Below are 20209 nucleotides of genomic sequence, written 5' to 3'. Positions count from 1 at the left end.
AAAAGAATACAAATTTCTTGTGGGAAAAGAGTATTTCATGTTTGTCTTTATATCCTCCTTGCATAGTATGTACTATGCAGTTAGTGGATATTGATAAGTACTTAATTATTAATTTGATTATATTAAATCATTCCTTTAGAAAATCTAATTGGTCATGATTTGGAAAAAAAATTTTATTTCACATGTTGATCTTTGACATAATCTTATACAGTTCAAGAAGGTGTTTCCTACTCATTGGACCAGGTTGACTCCAAATATCTTTATCTCACAATGTATAGAAAGGCTGCATTCATTCAGATGAGAAAGGAAGCTAGAGAGCACACTATCTTTCCTATATTGCCTCAGAAACTGTTATAAAAGAAAGGGGGGTAATCTGGATACTACCACTATTAGGCTGGTTATTAGTAGTAGTAATCTGAGACATTAATCTGATGGAGCTTTGGTTTGGTTCCCTGATGGCTGGTGCAGGGACACCCGAGTCCTGCCACCCAGCTGGATGTTATAACTGCCCTTCTTTATAACAGTGCCCAGGCAGGATCCCTAAAGGTGAATTGGATGGGTAACTCTTCCAGGTCCCACCAGGGGTTGATTGATTATTGGTATTTGGCTCTATCAGCCTTGGATAACGTTCATCTGACTGCATTGCTCCCTCCCCAGAGTGGTGATAGAATAACTACTCCAGAAAGGTACTTAATAACTTTTATCTATGTTGTTTAACAAGGGAAAGGAATGATCAGGAATGGGTTGGGGAATAGGTAACCCTATCACTAAATCTATGACAATAATCCCTCAGGACTGTAGGCTGTTCAGTAATGCTGGGCTTGTTCTTCACTTCCTCTGGCTCAGCCTGGCCACAGCCAAACCAGAGTAAGCAAACTGTTTGGATGACACAAACGTTGATGATTTCTCTCAGCTTCTTACTGCTCGTTGTTTTGCCAGTTCTACAGCCTTCGGGAAATACCACCCTTTACCACCCTCTTCTTCTCCTACCCACTTCCCAGATTCCCACCCACCCCAGGCCCCAGGATACCTAAATATCTAGAGATGGTTTAGGTATTTAAATATCTAGGGATTCAGAGAGAATCAGAGGATCCACAGGTCAATCAGTGTTCAAGATCAAATGTCCAAGGCAAGAATTTAGGCAAGGCTCAGCCAAAGCAAAGCCAAGGTCCCAAAAGACAAGGGGTCCAAGCCTCCCTGTCAGGGGGTTCCCAGATTATTTATATCCTTTCTGGCCAACTGTGTTTCCTCCTATCCTCATGGCCTCTGGGAACATTCCAATGTCCAACTATCTTCACCTGTCAATCAAGGTGTGACTCTCAACTCCCAGAGTTTGAATATGACAAAACTAAATAAATTAAATTCTCAAAAAGTAAATGCTCTCTACTGAGAGGCAACATTATGTAGAGCAGAGGTATCTTTTTTTCTCATACCACTCTCATTTCTTTTCCCAATTGTTCATAACTTTCTTATTTTATTTTTAAAATCCTTAACAATTCTAGGAATTCTTTTGGTACCTGAGACCAATTCATATCTTTTCTTTAATGCTTTGCATGTTGTTGCTTTGTCATCATCTTCTTCTGGGTTAGTGTTTTAATCTTCCTGATTACCTCAGTAACTTTCTATGAACAGGTTATTTTTGTTGTTTGCTCATTTTCCCAGAGTGTTTCTTTGTTTTTAACTTTATGTTAAAGTTGTGCTCAAGTCCTAGAGTGGAGGAAGCAGTACCTCAAGCTCCAGGTTTTCTTGTACTGCTGTTTTTAGAACAAGTTCTGGAAATCTGTAAGTTTTTAGTTTTTCCAAGGTAGTATGACCTAAGGAAAAGTGTGGTCACTGCTTTGCATTAGTCTACAAGCAACCACAAGCATTCTTTTTTTGCCTTGAAACTATAATTATGGTCCCTGCTCTTGTTAGTACTTCTCCTCACCTGGGATCTGAAAACATGTGTGGGCAATGCAATAGAATTTTGCAAAGGGTCCCCTGGGGTCTTCTTTTGATCAATTGTCTTACCTCCTTACTGTCTGTGGGCTGAAAGGTCCAGAAGCCATCCTCTTCTGATTCAGTCACCCCCAAGGCTTACTGGGGTGCAGCCTACAGTAGAGTGGCCTGCTCTGAACTACATTCCATTCTCAATTCAGTGAGATGGACATTTCCTAATGACCTTCTAAGCTGTCTTAAGTAGGAAAATTGTTTCACCCCATCTTTTTGTTAGTTCTGCCATTCCAGAAATTGTTTTTAGGTGTTATTTTTAAATTGTTTGAAGAAATTTGGGAGTCCTTGGGTAAATCCTTGCTTTTATTTTACTATATTGGTTTTCAATCAGTAAAGCAAAACTGTCAAACATATTGACTGCAACACACCCTGCTGGAACGAGATTAAGCAACTGGAACCAGACTCTGTCTTTCCATGGGGCTCATATAGATACCTGACTTACAATGCTACCTTAATGTGGAGACTCTCCTAAAAAGGGAAATGAAACGTAAAATAGAGTTGAAAAATATTCAACGACATAAATAAAATATATCAAATATAGTGTTAATATTTGGTTTTCTAAGTTAATATGTAGCCTGCATGGACAACTTCTAAGAAATGACTTCAGGGATCAAGGGGTGGTATTTTGAGAAAGCAACTTGTTTTCAAATAGCATGGGAGAGGTGAAACTGTCACTATATAACTTTAGTGAATGGATATTTTCTTGGAAGAAAAAGCATTAATCTCCTAGCTTATTTGGCAGTTATTTCTAGGTCACTGGATAAAGGATATAGTCAAGTCTTAATTTAGCCCCTGTAGAAGAAGATGGCAATATGACCACAGAAGTCTCTAAGGGAACAAAAATTTCATATCATTCCCCAAATGTGACTCAGTGAGGGAGAGATTTGGATCAACTCATCATCACCACCTTGAATTAAGAGTAAACTTTGCAGTTAAACTGCAAAGATGTGGCATCACCCACCATATGGAACAGATAACTGAAAACTGAGACTCAATTCTTATGAATAATGGTTTCTAGCTTTTATCCTCCTTCATATGTGTTTATTTTTCCTTTTCTTTATGGCGATTCTTGAGGAAGGAAAAAGAAGGGGAGGTTATATTTTTTTCCATTTTCTTTTCCCCTTAGTACTACCTATGCTAGGAGGATTGTCCAGTAACAGTCCAGAAAGCATTGAATTGTGAAAGATCCTCAAGATCTTTGGGACTTTGCCACTATGGGGGTGGGGGTGATATGTGGTAGGAATTCCCTGCAAGAGGAATCAGTTTTCCTCAAAAAGTAGTAAAGCTGTCCCTATGATCTGATCAGCCCCTCCCTTGACATAGCTTCCTGGTCACCTAACATGGAATTGAAACCTCTCCAAGAGGGTGGATGTCTGAAGATCAAGGAAGTCACCATACACTACCTGCTGACTAGGCAGGAAGAGAAGGGAGCCTCTTCTAGAGAAGCTTAATGCTTGTTGCATTACATATCCTTACTGTTGCATTAGGACAAAGAAAACCTCCTTTAAAAAACAAGCTGTTCGATGAATTATAAATGCCTCATTTTCTCCAAATATCAAACCTGAACTTCTAATGTTATGCTTACCTCTTACAGTCACCCTGAGAAAATCAGAATATGACTCATGTTTAAGCCTTGGTAGAGAATATAAAAGGAATCCCTAACTCATAGACTCATTACAGGTCATCAAGCCTGCCCCCTCTTTTTATAGAGATAAGAAAACTCTGAATCAGAGATTTAAGTGACTCGTCCAAGACTGGATGGGCAATAAGTATCAAAACCAGTATTTAAACTCAGTTCTGAGTTCAAAATCATATGGTCTTTCTACTTCATCACATGAAAGCACTCAAGCTAATAAAACATCAAGTAAGGGTTTTTATATCATCCACAGAGAATTTTAAAATTACAAAAGATTTATAATGAAATTCATAAAGTCAAGACAACTCTCTCTCCTCAGATAAATTCTCTCTTTTGTAGGAGCCCACAAAGGTGGCCAGACTTATAGTACTACCCTGATGTTGAGGCTCTCCTGAAAAGGGAAAGCAAACTGTCTCCATAAAAGGCAAAATATCTGAGGTAACTAGTTAGTTGACCCCTCATCTTCCTGTGATGCTCACGTTCCCTAAAAATGAGCACAGTCTTCTGGGCTTAGAGTGCCAGTCTAAGGTTGAGGTTCATCCAAAAAAGGGGTTTTGTACATGGGTCACTGGAAAGCCAATTCCCTCCCCATCAGACCTGTACAGGTCACCTAACTTGAAGTAGTAGTAGAAGGTAAGGCTTAGGTTTGATCCTGTATTTAGTGGCAGTCTCTCCTTTTTCTTTTCCCCTTAGCATTACCTATGCCAGGAGGATTGTCCTCTGAAAAATCTTCTCCTCTACTGCTGCTCTGGATTTAATATCAAGTAAATGCTTCTCTTCTTCCAGGCCTTTTGATTTCAATGACAATTCTTTTTCTGGATCACAGCTGAAGTCCAAATAGCTAAACCTTTTATTACTACCCATTGTTTGTCTCATCTAAACCACAGATAAGTATCATACTTTCCTGGAACTGCAATATCTCCTTAAGTATTTCAGCATTGCATAGTGTAGACAGTTGCTTGACTGTAACTATTATGATGATGTGTTAAGAGTGAATATAAGGGCAACTAGGTGGTACAGTGGATAGACCATCCAGACCTGGAGTCAGGAAAACCTGAGTTCAGATTTGATCTCAGATATTATCTATATGACCTTAGGCAAGTCACTTAACCTGGTTTGCTTTGGGGGAGGTGGGGAGTGAAGAGTGAGAGGTGAAGAGTGAATATAGCAAAGATAAATTCTGAGGAAATGAAAAAATAACTACTGTGCTGAAATATATATTAGGTGGCAGAACACTTCTTTTGTGGCGGTAAAAAACTCACATCAAAGTCAATATCCATAAATGAATGCTAGCCAGCAGCAGCAACATCCTTATCAGCATCATACATTTCCAGACTTGTTTGACATATTGGCTAGTTATGATGAACTGCCTTTTAAAAATTGTATCTTTGCCCTTTAATGTGTTCGTTTTCATTTTTTAAATTATTGTTATTTCTTGATCTTATGTCACCTACATTTTCCAATATATCCCTTCATTTCCCCTCCTCAACAGCCATTCCTTTTAACAGAGAATAAAACCCAAAATTACTTTTTTCTCATTTTTTTTTGTTTTAATGCTAGCTAGAGAGGGGAAAGGATCTATTTGAACATTAAGGTGATAGAAACAGAAATTATCTATCTGTTTTTCTATCTATAAATATATATTTAAAATAATAATAGCAGATTTGCTTAATGTTTTACAAACATTAAGTCATTTTAGCCTTACAACCCTGGAAGAATAGGTGCTATCATCATCCCCATTTAACAAATGACGGGGCAGGAAGCATTTAAGTGACTTACCAGGTTCCCACAGCTAGTAAGTTGTATCTGAGGCTGACATTGAACTCAGATCCTGATTCAAGGTTTTTTCAGCCTATCCACTGTGCTACTTAACCTAAAAACGAGAAGTGAGAAGCTCTCTCATGGTATCCAGCCCAAAAGATGGAAGCATTATCTGGGCAATAAGAATAAGAATAAGGTTGGTTTTTGAGTTGCTAAGTGGTTCAGCAGATAGAGCATTGGACCTGGAGTCAGGAAAATTCATCCTCCTGAGTTCAAATCCAGCCACAGACACTTAGTAGTTGGGTGACTCTAAGCAAAGCTCTTAACCCTGGTTGATTCAATTTCCTCATCTATAAAATGAATTGGAGAAGAAAATGGCAAACCACTCCAGTATCTTTGCCAAAACAAAAACAAAAAACAAATCAGGGTCATAAAGAGTCAAACAAAACTGAAAAACTACTGAATAACAACATTTTTTTAATATAGTACCTCCTGTGTCCCAGGCACTATGCTAAACATTTTACATTTTTATCTCATTTTTATCCTCATGTCAACCATGGAAGAAAGTGCTATTATTATCTCCATTTTACCGTTGAAGAAACTGGAGTTAAGTGACTTATCCAAAGTTCTACCATTTGTAAGTGTCTGTGACTGGACTTAAACTTAGATCTCCCTGACTACAGACTCAATGCTCTATTACTGTGCCACATGGAAGAAAAATACATATGCTCACCTACATGTTCCAAGAGGTTATATACAACATTCTTGAACTCCATCCTCCTATATAAAAGAAGGTAGCTCTTGATTTCCAAGGGAACAAACACTATCTGAGAATCTAGCCTTCTAACAAAGAAGGGAGATTTCTTGGTCAGGATCTCACATCCCCAGGTCTGGCTCCCTATCCACCAAACTATCTAACTGCCCCAGTTTAGCTATCTAAGAAAAATTCAGTTGAATAGGGTAGGAAGGGATCACCAACCAATTTATATTTATTAAGCCCTCGCTATGTGCCACACACTATGCTAGGATCAGGAGATTCTGATACTAGTGGAGAGTCTGTTGCTGAAAGGGGGTACAGTGTAGAGCCAGGTAACAGTATACCATCTAATACCTTTCCTTTTCCAAATAATTATTCTTTACTAGATATTAAGTGAAGCCATTTCTATGTGCTAATAGAAAGCAAATGTTGTCAGCACCCTCTAAAATTTGGTGTCCTGGGGAAAAAAATTCCAGTTGCCCCAGCATAGTTATGGACCAGGGTTCAAAAACAAGATCCAGGTAAAAAAGCATCCCCAAAGGAGAAACTGATATTTCCATCAAACCTGACAGAATCATTAGGAAGGTCATTCTGAAAAATCCTCCTTTGACTAGCAGGAGATGAAAACTAGAAAGAATGAAGAGTATGTATATATATATAGACTCCTAGATATAGAAAGAAAAGGTAAGTAATTTTTGACATATTCAATAGAAGAGTTCAAAAGTGCATTTAGTCTAAAAGGGGGAAGTATTTACAGTAACCATGAGTTTAAACACAAGTGTAGTTTTATTCTTCTCTAATGGCACTTTACAAAGATGCTCAAATAAATCACGATGGCTGGTTGCATCTTGGGCAGACTTGTGAATGGTGATAGGTGCTTTCTGATGTAACTCAAAGTACAAAATGCTCTGGCCATGCTCAAAAACTGATCAAATTATTCTCTGAAATGCCCAGAATTGCCAAAATAAAGAAAGATAACTATGAACTCTCAAAACTAAATCATTGTACAAATTGTTTATCCAGAACATAAACAGAATGTTGAATGCTTAAATACACAGCACTTCCTGATTAATACCACCATCTTTAGGCTTACATTTTAAATAATCAAGGAAGATACCATCTAATTCTCACAAAGTCTTTCCTCTTCAGGGTTCATGAAGGAAAATAATGCACAGAGGAATCCAAAATCATATCACACTTCCTTCTCTGCTTAGGGAGGTGGAAAAGTGGTAGGAAGGGGAATCCTGGTCAGGTTAGAAATAATACTGCCAATTCCACTCTTTTCCCCTAAATCCTTGTTCAATTAGCTGACAGAATTGAAGCAAGAGTTGTCAGGATGTAGGTCTTCATTTGATGTCTTCATTATCAATTTTACTTTCGCTTTCACATTCTACCTTTGTCATGTAGTTTGCATAAATTTCCACTTTCTTCTATTCAGGTAAATCAGAGAAAAGACATGATCACGAGAAACAAGAAATCCTTTCAGTCTTGAAAGCCCCCACCCTTTCCAGTGAGTGATCTGTGCTCTCTCTCATTCGTCCCCTTTAGCAAGCCTCCCTTTCTTCAAATAACTGCTACATAGAGAAATGCAAGGTTGGTCAACCCGAAGTAATGTTGATAAAATTCTGTACCGAGAACCTTGAGCCTTAGGCAAACGTAGTTCTAAGAGGAGAAATATTCTGCTGATGTTGTTATCCTTTATTGATATTGTGAATCCAAAGCTTTAGTATTAAATAGGGGACTCAGGCTTATTATCATCTGGCAAAATATTGGTCTTACTCAACTGAACTGCATAAGAAATAAGAAATATTGCTTTGCCAATGCCCAGATTGTGCAACTCTCCCTTGTTCCACCCGCCTTCCAAGTTAAATGAAACTGGGAAGCAGAGAACACCCTAAAATTGAGGGAATACAACCTGTTGGAACAAGTAACAGAGTCTGGACACCCCTAACTCCCTTATGGGGGTACTAGAGAACTCTGAGTAGGGAACTGACCTTCAGGCAATGTCAGCCAAGGCTCCCTATCCACCATTTAGAATATACAAATTCTAAATCATAGCCCAAATTTAGAAAACCTAGCAGACTCCCTGCTTAATTTTGACTACCATTAACCCTCTCCTTATCTTACCATATTAATATTTGGAGTAAATCTTGAACTTTGGGGCTTATAGATCCTGCCAAAAAAAAAGACAATGAAAAATGAATTAAATAGGAGAGAATATTAAAAATATTGCAGGCAATAATGATAATAATGGAAACACTCTATCTTCCAAAAGCACTTAAATACAAGCAACAACTTTCTAACCAGTTAAAGCTATTGAAAAATGAAATGAGCTATTTCCTTAGGCAGCCTGATGTTTTTCACTGTTTTAACAAAAAGTAAAGAAAAAATAGCATTAAAGCAATAGGCCTTTGCTGGTGGCCAATATGCCTAATAAAAAGAGGAATGTAGGCTATCTGGACAGAGACTACTGACTTGGACTCAGCTTATCTTTCATTCTGATTAAAATTCCTTTGGTTACTAAACAAGAGATGATTTGAGACCAGAGAACTTTTGAAGATCTTAACCTAAATCAAATAGTTATTTGGAATAGAGGGCACGGAGCTACCAGAGATTAAGAAAGAAAAAGAAAAGACATTATTTCAGTCTGGTATAATATGCTTCCAGATTTTTGTTAGCTGAGTATGGCAGCTACAATTGGGGAGCTGTCAGTCCACCTATTTTAGCTCAGGCTTGAATATAGTAAATCAGGTGCTTTCGGATACATATTGGGAAAAAATGGGACAGAGATCATCTGAGAGTTAACAAAAGGAGATTTCCTTAGCTAAAGAAGGGAAAGGATATTCAGCATGGATACACCATTGATTAATTAGAGTATTGCTTCCATGACTGTTTGCCATGCTGGTGTACTGGTCAGATGCCTGGCAAAGAGTTCCTGACTCCTCGTGTGTTGGTTTTTGTACACAGTCTTCAAGGAAGTGAAATCCATGGTTTTAGCTTGAATTCCCTGGCCCAAGGATGGTTTCAATATCTTTTAAGAAAAAACTAACCTAGCTTGCATGAGATAGGGCCTTTGGGCAATACACTACTTTTATGGCAGGGTTTTAAACACTATGTTTAGAAGACTGAAACTAAGATGGGTTGGCTGGCCCTGAAAAAAAAATGAGCCCAAAAGATAGTGGTACAAACCAGCCGAGAGATGAGAGAACCAGAATTTTCAGAAGAACATGACAGCCAGAGAAGATTAAATGCACACCATTGCCACAAGACCAGCAAGGACTACATGGTAAGATCAGCAGGAGCCAGTGGACTGAGTAGAACTGCCATGCCCAGTGGTGAGCAAGCCAGGGAGCCTAGAATCACACATTCACTGAAGACCATGCAGGTATCAGGGAACAGGCACAGTAACAGTAAAATAGACATTAGGGTTCTGTAGCATGTAGATATGAGTTGTCCCTCTATGCATATTCCTCATGTGTGGACCCTCCATACACGATCCTTATGTGTGTTCATTCTCCCCATGGATGTTGTTTATATTTTGGAGAGAGCACATCATAGGCTTATGGGAAGAATTTTCTATTGTTGTCTTCTTACTTCGTTAGTTTATTAAATGCCTTTGCTTTGAAATGTTGTCTCCTTTGATTAGAGAGAAAAAGAAAATGAATCAATAGAGGCTCACAATTTGTCATTTTGAGCAAATGTGGATGTACAGAGCACATTAAACTAAGGAGAGTGTCTAAAGGGCTAAATTTCAATAATAATGAGTTTCATATCACTGGAAGTGTTCAAGAAAAGGCTAGATCGCCATCTATAAGGTCTGAAATAGAGAATATGGCAGCTTTGGATGGGAGGTAGATCTAGATAACCTCTAAAAAATACTCCTCCCAAGATTTTAGGATTACTCATTCCATTTCATTATCACTAGACGTTATTCTTGTAGGAAAAAGTTTTTTTTTAATGTTCCCTAGGCAGAAAGTAGAAACTATTGTATGATGTGAAAATTAACTTATTTTTCTCAATGTATTTCTGACTAGCAGTAGTAGAGGTAAAATTTAAATCATTAGCTTAATTAGATACAGCTTCACTCTCCTTTTCCTCTTCCTCTTCCCAGCCTTTCACAAAAACCTTTTATTGGTACTCTTTTGCACAAGTGGAGGGTGTTGTATTAGTTTAGTATATTATTATATTTACATATAATATATAGTATATTATAATTAGTATAAATTGAGGAATTCATTTATATCTTTGGGCATTGCCTTTCGGTCTCTGACCTGGGAACAATGTCCCCATCCTTTGTTGTGATAAGCAAAAAAGCCACATCTGTCTGCATCTTATTCTGACCTCTCTGATTATTTGGGGGATTAAAGGAGGGCATCTTCCTATATCAGGATCCCCCAAAATTCCCACTCCAGATACTATCATGGCATTGAAACAAGATACCCATTTCTCTCCAAATTTCCAGCATCTAGGAATAATGACAGGCTAGCTAAAAAAATCTTCTTGATCTGGTCCAATAGTATGGGGACTATATTTATATAAATATATTGTCAATGAGATCATGTTAGGAGAAGTTTCTTTCTTATCACTATTGTCCTTAAATTCTTCTTAGCAAAATCCAGGACAGTTTCACATGACACTAAATAATGTGTTTTTTGACACATAATAAGCTCCAAGGTTCCTTTTCCTTTTCATAACTAAAGGAAATGAGAGTTAATAGACTCTCCAAATGAGAAGAGAACTGAGAAATCCAGCTGTTTGTATTCCAATCAATTCATTATTAACAGGAACATTACAGTGAATCTAGAAAAGCAGACAGTAGGTTTCTACTGGTGGGTCTATGTCACCAGTCCTTGGGAAACCCATACCTCCTCTAAATGACAGACTTGACAATCATTAATTATTCAGATCATTTTGTGGCCCTCAATTCATATTAAACAACCAACCTGTGGCAAATAATAATCCAAATGAAGATGAATCCCACGATGATTATTAAGCCAAAGAGAACAAATAAGCTGATATAGAGTGGCAATAGTGTAGAAGGCTTGACACCTTGAAACATAAACACAGAAAAGTTTTTAAGGGTATCTTCTGACATAATTATAATACTAGTATAGAGGATGTTATTTTTTTATATATCCTTCATGTAATAGTTCTAAGAAGCATATGAGAAGAAGAAAGAATAAAGGGAACAGTAATAGTTAATAATAATAGCATCTACCTCACATGATTGTGATGGGGATAAAATGAGATAATATTTGTAAAGTTCTTTGTAAATCTTAAAGCACTATGTAGGTCCTTAGTTAGGATAAGTGGAATTTAAATCTGATACTTAGTACTGTGGGACCTTGGGCAAGATAACTTTTTAAATTTTTTTTTCAGTTATACATAGAAACAATTTTTGACAATTGTTTTCTGATATTTCAGAATTCAGATTTTCTCCCTCCCTCCCTTCACCCCCTCCTATAAGCAGTTAATAGCTTGATATAGGTTATGCCAGTGTTTTTACACAACCATATTGTTCATATTGGCCAAGATACTTAATATAGTTGCCTCAGTTTCTTCAACTATAAAATTTGTCTCAGTTTCTTCAACTATAATAACAGCATCCACCTCCAAAATATATTTTTGTTGTTTTGTTTTTCTTTGTTTAGCCTCTACCTTTCATCTTAGAATTAATATTGTGCATTGGTTCTAAGACTGAAGAGCAGAAAGGGCTAGACAATGGGGGTTAAGTGATTTGCCCAGGGTCACACAGCTAGGAAGTATCTGAGGTCACATTTGAACCCAGGACCTCCTGTCTCTTGACTTGGCTCTCAATCCACTGAGCCACCCAGCTGCCCCCTACAGAGTTGTTTTAAAGATCAAATGAGATAATATTTATAAAGCGCTTAGACAGCATCTGGCACGTAGTAGAAATTACGAAAAATACTAGCTATTGTTACTATTCATAATTGTTAGGCTCTAACAGTGAAATTTCTCCTAAAACACAACTGCAAATATTTTTGTGGTTAAAAAAAAAGTGTAAATAAAGCAGAAAATATATAGTTTTTGGCCAGTGCTCCACTAGGGGAGGAAGTCAGTACATTTTCTTAAAACAAACTAAGGAGGAGGGAGGGAAGAGTCATTCCATATTTCAGATTTTCGTGCAATATGTCTTAGATTTTCATATATGGTTTTAGGATAATCATGGAATGATCAGTTGAATTCTCGATCTGCCCTAGGGTTTTCCTTATTATCTGTTCTCTGGGATAAAATGTTAAGGATCAAAGTGAAAGCTATAATAGAGAATTACTTACGATGGGGTAGGAGTTCTATGGACAGACACTTGTTCCCAGTCAAATGGGAACTGGAGCAGGTCACCTCAGATTCATTGAGGCCATTCCAGTGGCATATACTTTTCACCGTCACTGTCTTGTTTTCATGAGTTTCATTCACACTGAAGCAATATCCTTCTGGGACCCAGGAGATCTGGGCAGCTGGCTTCCCTGCAGAAGCTTTGCACGTGGCAGTCCCATTCCCATCCACCAACAAGGATACCCTAGGAGGCACTGCAGAAAATAAGATGGATTTTTTTTCCTAAATAAGAGAGAACTGGTAGAATTACATCAGCTTCTCCTCTGTTTGTCCTGGATCTATTTACTATAACAGACTTAAAGAAATTGATCCTTACCTAATACATTGAGATGATAGCCACATTGGAAATTCCCTTCGGATGTTACAATGGTACATTTGTAATATCCATCATCTTCAGGGGTCACTGGGTCTATCTGAAGTGTAAGATTCCAATCAGGTCTAAATTCCCAGTTTACTCTATCATTAAAGCAATTTGTTTCTTTGATTTCATGATTATCCAATCGGTATGCCACGATACAGGGAGCTTTGTCTCTGGAAAGTATTTCCCACGTGGCCATTAGAAGATTCTTCACTGAGAAAGTAAAGCAGGAGAGGGTAGTCTTGGTATCTACCTGTACAGTCACGGAAGAGTCTAATGGACATAAAAAAAAATAAAACAAATGTTTAAATATCCACATCAAATACACAATTTCCTATTTTAAGGTGATTCTTGATTATTAACACTCACGATTTCCAATATTTCCAATATGTAAAAAGAAATATTGACTAACACTCTGATATAAAAAAATACAAGATTAAATCTTGGAATTAGCAATTCTAGTTCATTTTGGCATAGGTAGAACCAGCCTCAAAGTGGGAAGCTGTGTGGCTCAGTGTATTCAGATCTAGGCCTAGAGATGAGATTCATTCAAATATGGCCTCAGATATTTCCTAATTGTGTGACCCTGGGTATGTCACTTAACTCCTATTGCTTAGCTCTTACCACTTCTGCCTTGGAACCAATACACAGTTTAAACCTAAAACAGAAGGGAAAGATTAAAAAAAAAGTAAAAGAAAAATGAAGCATCTTCTCTAATTTTTAGAAGAGAACTTCCCTTATCAACCTTCTTAGCATCTTTTGTAGACTCACATGGGATATTTAAGCTGGGAGGTCTGTAAATTTTTGTTTTCATTCTGATGACTGATCAGAATAAATCGTTTCCTTTCTAATTCTACATATTTTATTCAATACATTTAAAAATATTTTTCTAGGAGGTTCATAGGTCTTCCTAGACTGTGTCAGTGACCCCCAAAAAAAGATTAAAGTGCCCTACTTTAGAGCAAGAAGGATGAGAGATGGGCTAGCCCTACGTGACCTAATCATCTTAAAGACCTAATAAACCTTGTGCTCCCCTCAACATCTAAATACATCTGGCTGCTTACAAAGAACCACTGCTAATCTTGAATATCATTAGACTCATGAGCAATATGTGTGTGTGTGCTACAGGAACAGGTCTGATCTAAACAGAACACCATGCAAAGTGATGTTCTGATATTATCTCTTACACACACAACACTCAATGCTGTTGGTCCTTATTCTTACAACCTGTCTTGTTTATTGAGTTTGGCCAATATCTTGGTTCCAATGGCCTTGTTCCAATGTCTTTTTACTTCTATTCTTCACTGTTAACTGCTTCATCAGGAAATACCTTACCCGTTGTGGTAGTGTTAGAGTTAATGGAACACAGATGCTCCTGCTCTTTGGCCAGGACTAAACTGTTACATCCTTGAGCTGAAGATTCAGTCATGTATCCTAGAGACAAAGGAGTATAGAGAGAAAAACTGATCCACCAAGGCATATTAAAAAACTATTTCCACCAAAGGACATGAAAAACGTGTTTCTCTCAGGAAAGTTACTAACTCTAAACATTCCTTTTTCAAAATTTCAAGTTCCAAATTTTCTTCCTCTCTTCTCCTCCCCACTCCCCCAAATGGCATGCAATTTGGTTTAGTTTACACATGTGCAATCATGCAAAACATATTAGTCATCTTGTGAAAAATAATAGACAAAAAAAGAAAAAATAATATACTTTAATCTACATTGAAATTGCATCTGTTCTTTCCCTGGATATGAATAGTATTTTTCATCTTAAGTGCTTTGGAATTATCCTGGATCCTTGTATTGCTGAGAATAGCTGTCATTCACAGTTGATCAATTGATAGACCTCCCCTCAATTTCCAATTCTTTGCTAACACAAAAAGAACTACTATATAAAAGGATGCTACCCACATTCAGAGGAAGAACTATAGGAGAGGAAACACAGAAGAAAAGCAACTACTTTAACACATGGGTTGATGAGGACATGATTGGGGATGTAGACTCAAAACTAGTGCACCAATGCAACTATCAACAATTTGGAAATAGGTATTGATCGATGACACATGTTAAAACCAGTGGAAATGCACATCGGCTATGGGGGAGTAGGAGGTCAGGGGGATGAAGGGGAAAGTAAGAACATGAACCATGTAACCATGATAACTTTTCTAAAAAATAAAAATTATTTTAAAAAAAGAACTGCTATAAATATTTTTATACATATAGGTCCTTTTCTTTTTCCTTTTTTTTTTTATTTCTTTGGGATACAGACCTACTAGCAGAATTATTGGGTCAAAGGGTCAAATGTAATTTGATAGCCCGTTGGGCATAGTTCTAAATTGCTCTCCAGAATGGTTGGATGGTTCACAACTTACTGCAATGGTACATTAGTGTCCTAATTTTCCCACAACTCTTCCAACATTTTTTATTTTCTAGAAAGAAAAATTTCACCAAAGAGAGAGAGGCAGACCAGTGAATTAGAAATCAGACCTGGTAACCACAATTTACAGTTTCTGCCCTTGACTTTAAGTAAAAATTACCTTTCATCACACAATTCAGCTTAAAAACTTAAGATTCTTACCTATGAAAACAGTATGGTTTTCAAAAACTGGATTTATTTCATTAAATTCATAATGTAATGAGAGGAACATTAGATTTTGAGTCAGAAAATCTTGGTCTGAGTCTAGTTTAGCTCTTTCTTGCATATGTAACTCAGTTTCCTTATCTAATAAAAATTTGTGGTTAGATTAGATAATCTCTAAGGTTTCTTCCAGCTCCAAATACTAGACCTCCTATGACCTCGGTTTCTTGGAAGAACTGAAGATGTTTTTTAGCTTAGAAGAGAGAAAATTTGGAAGGGGACATAACAATTGTCTTCAAGAATTTGAAGGGATTTCATATGAAGAAGAGTTAGACTTGTTCTGATTGGTCCCAGGGAACAAAACAAGGGAAAATGGGTGAAAGTAACAAAAATGAAAATTTGCCTAGTGCAACTAGTCCCCTTACTAAACAGCAGGTATTTTTAACTTGGAGTCCACTAATTTAATTTATTTCACCAATTTCCACTGAAATTTAACAATCCCTTCGATTATTTTTAAATATTCTTCTGAAAAAGGACCCACAGGCTTCCCCAGATTGTCAAATGAGTCCTTGACTCCCCCTCCAAAAAAATTAAGAATTCTTGGTGTAGATGGAGGAGGACGCCAGACAAAATCAGCTATAACAATTGATGAATACTTGAGTGTAAGCCCAGATATAAAGGAATTCTATCCTAGTCTATCCAAAGTTGGTGTGTTCAGAAGCATCTATTATGTGCCAGGCATAAAAAAACTCTAAAACCATTTATTGAACATGGTGTAAAACCACACAATTTTTAACAACTTATGGCCAAGTAGAATGGTTTATAGTATGGATAGACAATTTCCTGTGTCATGTTTATGAGTAAGGTCTCATTTCCTGTAATCAGACCAACACTAGAACCCTAAAATAGAACACTTCCTTGTATTCTTTTTTAAAAGCTGTTAAACCCTTACCTTCCATTTTAGAATCAATACTAAGTATCAGTTCCAAGGAAGAAGAATGGTAAGGGTTAGACAATGGGAGTTAAGTGACTTGCCCAGGGTCACACAGTTCTTGTATTCTTTTTGTACAAGTTAAATATCCACTAGTGACTGGTGAGTTATCAAAAAGCCTTGTTGTTACTTGAGAGTCAAGCAGTTACCTAATAATTATTAAGTGTCTATTAGGTGGCAAGCACTGTGCTAAATACTAAGGATACAAATATGTGTATGTGTATATGTATGTATATATGGCCAGCAAACCACTGCCATTTCTTTGCCAAGAAGACCCCAAATGGAGTCATGAAGAGCTGAACAAGACTGAAATGACTGAACAAATAAATGTGTGTGTGTGTGTGTGTGTGTGTGTGTGTGTGTGTGTGTGGCTTGCTTAGAGGACACAGTCAATCAGCAGCATTCTGTGGCATCTATAGTTTGTCTCTATAGGAAAGTTGATATGAAATGTTTCATGTTGAATATTGGATACAACATGTGCAGGTTGAAGACAGCTCAAGAGTGTCATGTGTGTATGAGAAGAAGAGTTGACAGGAACTTGAAAAGGGAAAGATCTTGGTCTTCTGGCTTCTCAATCTGAGAGAGAATATTCTTTTTAGGCAGAGGGAGAGAAAGACTCTGGGAAGAAGGGAACATATAGAGGAACCAGTACCTCAATCACGTCTCTATCCTGAGCTCACTACACTCGCTAGAGGTTTTAGGGAAGAATATCCCCAAAGATCAACCAAGCCACAGACACATCTTATGAGTAAGGAAACTAAGACATAGAAAATGTCTTAATTGTCAGTAGAGCACTTTAATCTGCTAATCAACCTTTATATTTTTCCTTACAAGAGTACCAAGGTATGTCCTATCCAAATTATCAAAAACTTTTTTCACTGATGCATGAGACTTTTTGATTCTAATTATATTTAGTCTTTGATTACATTAGCAATTTGAAGTGGATAACTGAGACATGTAGATAATATGAACCAAAAAAGTGCTTTCTCCAAAAGCATATTAATGAGGGCTAAAAAAAATAAAATTTACATTTAAAAATGAGGGTTAAGGTGGTCTGTCTAGATTATTATTCAGATAATTAATATACCTTCTGAGACTCAGAGAGACAGTTTCCAATAATGAAGTATCCCTTTATTTGTAATACTGATTGAAATTGATGAGGACATAAAATAGTGAATGAAGCCTATTTAAGTATTGGTTTAAGAGGCATGGTGAACTGACCAATATGATAGAAAAAGAAAATGATAAATGTTGGGGAGGATGTGGCAAAATTGGGACACTAATGCATTGCTGATGGAATTGTGAACTGACCCAACCATTCTGGAGGGCAATTTGGAACTATGACCAAAGGGCTTTAAAACAATGCCTGCCTTTTGATCCAGTAATGCCACTATTATGCCCGTATCTCAGAGATAAAAACAAAATAAGAAAGGGCCTACTTATACAAAAATACTTATAGCTGCTCTTTTTGTGTTGGCAAAGAATTGGAAATTGAATGGATGTCCTTGGGGAATGGCTGAATACACTGTGGTATATGATGGCGATGGAATGCTGTAAGGAATGACGAACAGGCTGATTTCAGAAGAAGCTGGAAAGACCTACATGAATTGATGCGGAGTGAAACAAGCAGAACGAGGAAAACATTGAACACAGTAACAGCAATATTGTGGAATGATCAAAGGTGATGGATTTAGCTACTATCAGTAATACAATGCTGAGGGGCATATGATAAAAGATTTATCTATCTTGAAGGAAATTTTTCGCTTGTTTATTTGGGTGTATTGTGGAGGGGGTGATTTTATAAGATTATTCACTAACAATAATGAATAATATGGAAATATGTTTTGTGTGGTTATATATATAATCCAGATAGAATTGCTTGCCAGCTCTGGAAGGAAAGAGGGAAGGAGGGAGCGAAACAATTTGGATCATATAACTTCAGAAAACTTATGTTGAAATTTGTTATTACTTGTAATTGTAAAAAAAATTTAATTAAAAAATAAATAAATGGCACAATAAGGGGCAGCTAAGTGGCGCAGTGGATAGAGTTCTGGGCCTAAAGATGGGAGGTCCTGGGTTCAAACCTGACCTCAATACTTCCTAGATGTGTGATCCTGGGAAAAATCACTTAACTCTGTGTACCTAATGTCTTAGAATTGTTATTAGAATGAAGGATAAAAGTTTAAAAAAAATTAAAGGCATGGTGAGGGGAATGTTAATACTGACTTTATTCATCTTTATGGCATAAGGAAGGAGAGAAGTTACATTATTGACTTCTGCCACTGATATTAAACTGCGAGATACTAAAAGCAGAACAAGCAAGGAAAATAAAATAGATTTATAGAACAGAAATAAAATGATAATGCAATATTGAATAATGCAAACCAAAAAAAAGGGAAAACATTCCAATTTACTGTTTTCTTGTCTTCTGTAGTAACTGTTTAATTTTTTAAAAAGTCAGACTTACCAAATATTAGAAGAGTTATGATGATCCACAGCCTCAAAGCAGAAGTCATCTTCCCAAGAGAGCTTGTTTCCATACCTTTTTTTTCTCTCCCTTCTTCCCTGTACTGTCTTTTCCAGCCTAGTAGAGACCAAGCTATAACTAACCATTTAAAGTCTTTCCTATTTGTCAGGGGCAGGCCCGCAAGACCCCGTCTTCTTTAGCTTGGCTTATACGAGGCCATCATTATCTTTCCTTCCTCTTCTCTCTTTTTGTGTTTCTTGCTTAGCAGAAGCCTCAGACTAAACAAAACCTGTGTATATTTGTCCGGGGTGATGACTAACAGTAGATTTCCTGGGTAATACTTTCTATTCATTTGCTCACCTACCATTTCAGTGATAAAAAATGCAAAATATTTAACCTGGAATAATATTAAAGCAAGATTATGTACCTATTCTCAGAAGAAGCTTTTAAGCTATTTAGCCACAAAAAAAAAAGTTTCAGAATTTTCAGAACTTTTTAATATTGAAAGTAGAAGCAGTTCGGTGGCCCAGTGAATAGAGTGCCAGGTCTAGAGTCAGAAACCTCATCTTCCTGAGTTCAAATGTGACCTCAGACCCTTATTAGCTATGTGACCCTGGGCAAATCATGTAACCCTATTTGCCTCAGTTTCCTCACCTCTAAAATGAGATGGAGAAGGAAATGGAAAACCACTCAAGTATCTTTGCCAAGAAACCCCCTAATGGGGTCACAAAGAGGTGGACACAATTGAAATGACTGAACAACAGACGAACTCACCTGTTTGTAGGTGTGTTTTTGTGTGTTTTAATGTGAATCCTTTTCTTTATTTTTATTATCAACAGCACTGACATGATCAATTCAATAAACATAATTGTTGCTAGTCCTTAGTTTTTTATTTTTCAATAAGACCAATGACATCATGATGAGTGGTGTCTTGACTTGTATGTGAATTGGATTTTAGTGAGGTTCAGTTGCACAGTCATCAGCCTCACTTTCTCTTTCAGAGTCATCAAAGTCCAGGGGCAAAACAAAAGTCAGGAGAACTGGCTGTGGCCGGGGATACAGTGGATGAATTTAACATCTTTAGTGCTTGACCAAGATCCAAATGTGCCATGCTTCAGTTGCCTTCAAGGTCATTTGAACAAATTGTTGTCATCCACCCACTGTCCTGGAGATAGTCTTCATATGCTTGAGGTAGACATCTTTCTAACTAACCAATGGGTTTTAGACTTATTAGTTATGCTCAGCCTGGTTTAGCCCATCTGCTGAGAAGGCTTACTGGATTGTGGCTACTGCATGTGCTTCAGCTTCTTGAAGC

The 20209-nt window shown here is 37.1% G+C and overlaps 1 protein-coding gene across 1 annotated transcript; it reads right to left on the bottom strand.

The window, feature by feature from the left end:
- Window positions 1-7492: 7492 nt before the first annotated feature.
- LOC123239499 (cell surface glycoprotein CD200 receptor 2-like) lies at window positions 7493-18967 on the bottom strand. Its single transcript, XM_044666779.1, has 7 exons — window positions 18895-18967; window positions 14194-14292; window positions 12817-13131; window positions 12443-12694; window positions 11090-11195; window positions 8274-8319; window positions 7493-7576 (listed from the first exon to the last, which is right to left on the bottom strand). Exons 1-7 carry the CDS (start codon window positions 18965-18967, stop codon window positions 7493-7495), a joined length of 975 nt encoding a protein of 324 aa, XP_044522714.1.
- Between the last annotated feature and the right edge of the window lie 1242 nt (window positions 18968-20209).

This window comes from Gracilinanus agilis, chromosome 3 (assembly GCF_016433145.1).
Source record: "Gracilinanus agilis isolate LMUSP501 chromosome 3, AgileGrace, whole genome shotgun sequence".
In the NCBI taxonomy this organism is placed as follows: Eukaryota; Metazoa; Chordata; class Mammalia; order Didelphimorphia; family Didelphidae; genus Gracilinanus; species Gracilinanus agilis.
This window is presented reverse-complemented; position numbering and strand designations above follow the sequence as displayed.